General features: G+C 35.3%; 1 protein-coding gene across 2 annotated transcripts; it reads left to right on the top strand.

Moving 5' to 3' along the window:
• Positions 1-852: 852 nt before the first annotated feature.
• On the top strand, positions 853-4,616 carry LOC114721325 (lactoylglutathione lyase GLX1-like). Of its 2 annotated transcripts, none has more exons than XM_028907148.1 (9): positions 853-933; positions 1,648-1,773; positions 1,856-1,980; positions 2,359-2,423; positions 2,504-2,716; positions 3,294-3,341; positions 3,437-3,544; positions 3,652-3,804; positions 4,378-4,616. In XM_028907148.1, exons 2-9 carry the CDS (start codon positions 1,658-1,660, stop codon positions 4,417-4,419), a joined length of 870 nt encoding a protein of 289 aa, XP_028762981.1. In that variant the 5' UTR covers positions 853-933; positions 1,648-1,657; the 3' UTR covers positions 4,420-4,616. The 2 variants fall into 2 exon arrangements, with proteins under 2 accessions (XP_028762981.1, XP_028762982.1); XM_028907149.1 differs by lacking the exon at positions 853-933 and adding an exon at positions 995-1,111.
• The last annotated feature ends 2,197 nt before the right edge of the window (positions 4,617-6,813 follow it).

The raw sequence follows: 6,813 nt of genomic DNA, 5'->3' as shown, positions 1-6,813 counted from the left end.
TTACAATTATTAGAAAGACTATATTGGAAAAAAATACATAAATATGAGAGACAAAATAGATTGAGGTCTTATATTTAGGATCAAAATAAAAGTCAAATAAGATTTTATATTAAGGACTGGAGGTAGTATATGAGTAATTATTAATTAATTTGTTTATTTACCTGAAACTAACACGCAATTTTCTCTAATCGGGGCCTAAAAAGGTCTTTTCCCTATGGTTACGAAAAAGAAAATCAACCGTTCACTTCATTATCAGGATGTGACCGTTAATTGAGATAAAAATGGACACTCACCAATTTGTTTTTTTTCTTTTTAAATTTTAAGCCAAAAGAATAATTAACTTTTAATTTTTGATTTGAGCGGCCAAGTGCGATTTAATGACATTTAATGAGATATTAAAGTCCATGATATTATGTAATTAACTGGATGTTAAAGTTTTAAACTTTTTAATCGAATTCTAGAGAGTAGGAGTATTTTATATCTTCTTTCAAATTTCCCATTTTAAAAGTATATTTTGAAAAATTAACGTGGCCAGAAAACATGCGGCCATGTAATAAACTTTAAAGTCCTGTTTGGGACCATACCTTTCCATCGTTTCTTGACTTGACGATAGCCAAAGGTGCCCTTACTGCCCCAGGGAAATGCTAACTTGACATCCAAGGTACAGAAACACTTTACAATTTGCCACGATCCTCTCTCACTAAACGCACAAATCGCGTCCATATTCATGAGAGTTTTGACTTTTCCTTTGATATTTTTAGAATAGCCAATAGGCTACTGCCAGGTGGACAATCCACGGTGACAGGCAGTCACGCTTGCAATAACCCCCTTACCGGGTAGTATTATTTAGTAACGCCCAGTCTCCTTGCTGGAGATCATTCTAGCCTTCTAGGGTGCCTCTGTCTCTCTCACTCGATCGTCACACTCTCACTGGTTAGTCTTCTACCTGTGTTTAGATTGTTCTACAGAACTCACATTCACCGATCGTGTTGGCTAGAAATTTTTATCATGGTTTGGCTGTGAGCAGAGATGAATAATTTTGATTTCTCTGGATCAGTTCGTTTTTTGTTTGGTTGTGTTTGATTTTGTACACTGTCGTCGGTGATTGGTGGTGAGCTATTTTTTGGGTTTCGTTCGTACAGTTTAATCTGGGTGCTGGGGTTTTCATTTATGTTTGTTGATTGTTGACGCTCTTCGTCAGGAAAGCTTAAGGCTTGGCGTTTGACGATTTTGTGTCAAGATTTAGCGTTAGGGAGCTCACTTCCCGAATCTTAGAGGAAGCAGCAATGAATATTTTCTTTTTATGATCTTTCACTAAGAAGATAATGTATATGTTGATGCTAAACTCAAACGAGCTCAGAGATTAACTCGTTAACTTATTAATTAATCGGGACTCAAGCGGTAAAGCTAAATGGGCCTAGTAATATAGGGACCAAATGATGAGTTTGTTCATTTTCGTATAATAAAACCGATATCATCGATGGAGCTAAATAAATAGATTAAATTGACTTATCTGCTGAATTTTTCTCTGATATAGCTTTACTCTAAACGGAGTTGGGGCTGTTTGTTTGCTAGATCAGTCTCTTTCTGGTCACCAATTCTATTATTTTCTCATCAAGTTGAATACCTCGTCTGGTTGTGTTACAGCTCTAACAATATGGCTGAGACTGCACCAGTTGCTCCTAGTCAAGAATTGTTGGAGTGGCCAAAGAAAGATAAGCGCCGCTTCCTTCATGCTGTCTACCGTGTTGGTGATCTTGACCGCACCATCAAGTAAGATAGTGCAACATCACATTGATTTTAGTCATGTATAATATGTGCCTTTAGATGCTCAACTTTTCTTCACTCCTTTTAGGTTTTATACTGAATGTTTTGGAATGAAGCTCTTGAGGAAAAGAGATGTCCCAGAGGAAAAATACTCCAATGCTTTTCTTGGATTTGGCCCTGAAGAAAACCATTTTGTTGTGGAATTAACATATAGTAAGTTGCCGAACCTCTTGCTTATAGTGTTAGGTTTCATGCACGCAGTGAGTGGTTCATGGCCATGTATCCTTGTAAGTTCATTAGGTGTTTGCTGTCGATTGGCGTGGAACCATTTTTTTGGGGGACAAAAAAAATGCAATTGTGTGATTTTGAGTTGAAGAGAATATTCACACGAGAACTTCAATTTAAACATAGAAATTACTGCTCTTGAATTTTGTTCCTTACATATAACGTGTTTGTTTTGCTTTGGATTACTTGGAAATCGCTTATCCTGTGAACTGCATTTCATTGAATTGCACACAACATAATTTCTTTCGCACAAAGATGAATTTCATATTCTTAACTATATCATTTTAATTTTTTTATCTGGGTCAGATTATGGGGTAAGCTCCTATGATATTGGAACTGGCTTTGGACATTTCGCAATTGCAACTCCAGATGTAAGCTCGACATTTCTTTCACAGACTCTCAAGTATCAATTTGTCTGTGTTGAAGATTAATTGAATATGTTGTTTTCTAGGTTTACAGAATGGTTGAAGACATCCGGGCCAAGGGTGGAAACATCACTAGGGAGCCTGGTCCAGTTAAGGGTGGGACCACTGTCATTGCATTTGTGAAGGACCCTGATGGTTACACTTTTGAGCTCATCCAAAGAGCATCAACCCCTGAGCCACTGTGTCAAGTAATGCTTCGCGTTGGTGATTTAGAGCGCTCAATTAAGTTTTATGAAAAGGTAGTAGTCCATGTTCAATTTATTATTTAATCTCAAGCTTTAGTGAAACTTCTTGTAGTGCAGGTGTTCAAGCATATATTGTCTACAAACTTTAATTTGATAAATTTTCACAATTTGACTTTCGTAGATTTTGCTTTTGCTTGTACGAACTACTTTTAAGCTTGAAGATATTACTTTGTAGAACCGTACTGAAACAACATGAAAGAACGTTCACCTGCTGACATATTTAGTAAAATAGCAATGCAGTCGTAGGCCTCTAGGCTGAAGTAATGCTTTGAGGGTGTTTTTGTTATCATTTAATTTCACATCCTGCAGGCAAATCTTTCAGCCATGGGTTTCAAATCTAGATGATAACTAACTGCATTTTTGCGCTTTATTATTAGTTCACTGAAGTGCACAAGAGATAAAACATTGACCTTCTATTTCACGTCAATTTCAGAACCTGGATTAAAATTTGCCAACTTTTGCTTGTCATGAACACTTTAACGGCATCCAAGCTGCATTTGTATTATGATCCAAATGAAATAATCTAATTTTATAGTCTGATTTTATGTGCTCTAATATAACATCTCTGCAGGCTTTGGGTATGAAGGTGGTAAAGAAAGTTGATAGACCTGAGTACAAGGTAAATTATCTTAAACTGACCCTGAAAAGTAGTCCACTTGCTTTGGTTGTGACCTGCTTTGCTTTTCTGAATTATGTTCCTGATTGCTATTGTAGTACACGTTAGCCATGCTTGGGTATGCAGAGGAACATGAGACAACCGTCTTGGAGTTGACATATAACTATGATGTCACTGAATACACTAAGGGAAATGCATATGCTCAGGTTAGTTGATACATCATTGGGGTTTAGTATATCCATTTGTATACTAAATTGGTTTATCAGCACATCTTTGTCTGCCTTTCTGATAAAAATTGTGGTATCTCTTTCAGGTTGCTATTGGCACTGATGATGTATACAAGAGCGCTGAGGTTGTCAACCATGTCATACAAGAGTTGGGAGGGAAGATTACTCGGCAGCCAGGGCCAATTCCTGGCATTAACACAAAAATCACTTCTTTCTTGGATCCGGATGGTTGGAAAACTGTGAGTTTTAAAATGTTTTCATATAATAAGGATGACCTTTTTCCCCTCCAATTCGTTTGCGCATGAGAGAGTAGTTGTCGGAATGATAGGTGAATTATAATGTTACATGCATGTCTGTTAGGAGGGCTGCCAATGTTGTGATTTGATGCTTTTTTTTTTAAAAAAAAAAAATTTTCGTCGTTTCATCAAATTCGTCTTTGAAAGCTGTTAGAAGATCAATAATCATATTTAGAACTATTTGTATCTTTTTGTTTCACCAAATAGATCTGATTTTGTTCAATGCCTATTGGCTACTTACAAACTTCCACCACTCTGTTTTTAATTTTTTTTTAAGTGCAGGAGTTGATTTTTTTGCTTTACCTTCAACTAAGACATTGCATCACATGCCATGCATATTCTGAAATCTTTTTTTCCCTTAAAAAAAAAGAAAGAAAATCTTCTTCGGTGATTAAAGCCATGAATGCTGCCAAAATGTGAATGTTGAACTGTAGTAACTTTGAGCATGCACTGTCCTTTGCTGATCTTCTGCCATTGTTATTGGCAAGCATATTCATCTTTGGAATGATTTTGTAGGTGCTGGTTGACAATGAAGACTTCCTGAAGGAATTGAAATGAAGAGCGATGACTCTACTAGTGATTTTGTAATGAATAATATATTGTCTGTGATGAGTGGACGTTACGCATCTGTGTCTAGTCTACTTCTCTGTGATGAGTGAAGAGTGAGTGCTTTTGTAGGTGCTGGTTGTGCGGTTGTCTTAGAAACATGGTTGATGTTATCAATCTACCTATTGAAATGTCTGTTTTCTTTTTTTCTTAGGGTGTATGCACTTGGTATTCTGGCCAACCCCTTAAAAAATTATAAACCAGATTAATCCGGATCGGGCCATGGTAGGACCCGTATTGGGGGGGGGGGGTGTGATCCTACCACTTATACTGCTGCATTCTCAAAGGAACTTGTGACTTTTGGTTAGGCGAGAACGATTCCTGAGTTGATCTAAGTGCTAGGTGGTTGAAATGTCTTTCTTTGTTGCGTGAAGCATCTTATTTCAGTTCGTATCTTGAGCAATTTATGTTTACTTGTGTATAGTCTACGATGCTGCGCCTAGGATTGTAGGTCAATGAAAATTGGTTGATGGGTAAGTAAACATGTGATTTTGTGTTCGAATCTCACTGTAAATTTGATAATTTGATGGTTGTGTATAATCTATATCTAAAAGTATGAGGCTTATCATATTCTCTGTGAACCTTTGAAATCAAACTTTTCTATTATAACCCAAAAAAATATATTTTGTTAAGCATTTTATAATTTATATTGTCTTCCTTTTTCATTTTCAAAGCATGTATTGTAATATTTTTGTCGTTATGGAAATATTTATGTTTTGTAAAATGAAAGAGGACTTTACAAATTAAATTGTCATGGATGGGGATAAATATTTGGGTAAAGGTTGATCCGGTACTGCGTCTAGCATGTTAAAGTAATTTTGTAGTACAAGTTAAGGTATATTTTTGAGGGGGCAATTCCTCTAAAGGTGCACCAGCTCAGTGGAGTTGCCACACGCTCACATTGTTGTGGGGAGCAGACCAGGGGCCTTTAACTTGTTGGGTTTCATGTGGATTAACACAATTAGGCCGCCATGCCCAAAGTCTGATTTTGCCCTACATAGAAGTGAGTGAAAATCTCCAACAGGATGTGATTGCCAAAGCTTCTTGAATTTCTAACCTTGTTAATGTTTGCCCTTTTAATTGAAAGAAGGGTGAGATTGTTTTTAGGTGGAACAAAAAGTATTTTTAAATTATATTGAGCTTGAGACTAGTTCTTTTCGAGCCGGTAACAGTTTTTAGGATTTGGAATTTGTGTTCTCCTTATGAAGATGAAGTCTCGACCACATCAATCAACAGTTGTTAGTAAAGGGAGTGAGATTTTAATATAAGATAAAAATAGATTAATCCAATACTAAAAAGGACTCTTAAGGAATATACCAATATAATGACACTAGGGACCTTCAGTTCAAGAAATAACACGCCGCTTCACTCGCCTTCCTCCCACTCATGGGACCCCTCTCTCGTACTCACCCAGTCGCCCTTCCAACTTGTCCATCGCCATGAGGCTCCTCTTTCAAATACACACACTCCTCTGATCTGATTTATTACTAATAGTTACTTAAATGATTTGAGTGGATTAATGACATTAAATAATTATTAAATTCTAACAAATGGGACATGATATCTTTAAAATATCTATATAATGTTATAATATATATTGGTTAATAAGTTCGATAAATTAGTTTGTAAAAAAAATAAATGTAAATAATATGATGGATTAAGGTTTTATATTTAAGACGAAGTGTGCGGATTGCCACACCCTAGTCCAATTTTCGTTTCTTCTATATATATATATATATATATAATATAATATAATGCTTCTCCGGTCCTTAATATAATACCTATTTATCTAATTTGATTAGATTAAAGAAGTTAGGTAAGTTAGTTAATTATAAGAAATGTGACATACTTTTTCTAAAACACCATAATCATCTTTCTTAATACCTCATCTCCCTTCAGGGAGTATTCATAGGGGTAGTTTAAAGAAAATTGATAAATATAAGAAGTGAGTCTTATATTTAAGACCAAAACCAACTTAACAATTGAGTCCTATATTAAGACCGGAGGAGTATAATATAACATGTATAGAAACTATATTGTTGATAAATTCTGAATGGTGTAATTCTTCCTATACAATGGCAAGCCCATATTCTAGTTTTTAAATACTACGTATATCTCTAAATAAATATAAAAATACTTTTCAATTAAATTTCAACCTAAAGTGAATGTTACGAGGGAATTCTCTCTTAGGGTATGATCGAATTGATGTTTTTTCTTTAAAAAAAAATAATGAAATAAAAACTTGAGAGTTTTCGTACAATGTTCCAATTTATAAATGATTTCATATCATCACTTAAAAAGTGAAGTTGGACTTTTAAAGTATTTGAATAGAAATCAAACTATGAT

This window comes from Neltuma alba, unplaced genomic scaffold (genome assembly GCF_004799145.2).
Source record: "Neltuma alba isolate B1F8T4 unplaced genomic scaffold, ASM479914v2 tig00012028_pilon, whole genome shotgun sequence".
In the NCBI taxonomy this organism is placed as follows: domain Eukaryota; kingdom Viridiplantae; phylum Streptophyta; class Magnoliopsida; order Fabales; family Fabaceae; genus Neltuma; species Neltuma alba.
This window is presented reverse-complemented; position numbering and strand designations above follow the sequence as displayed.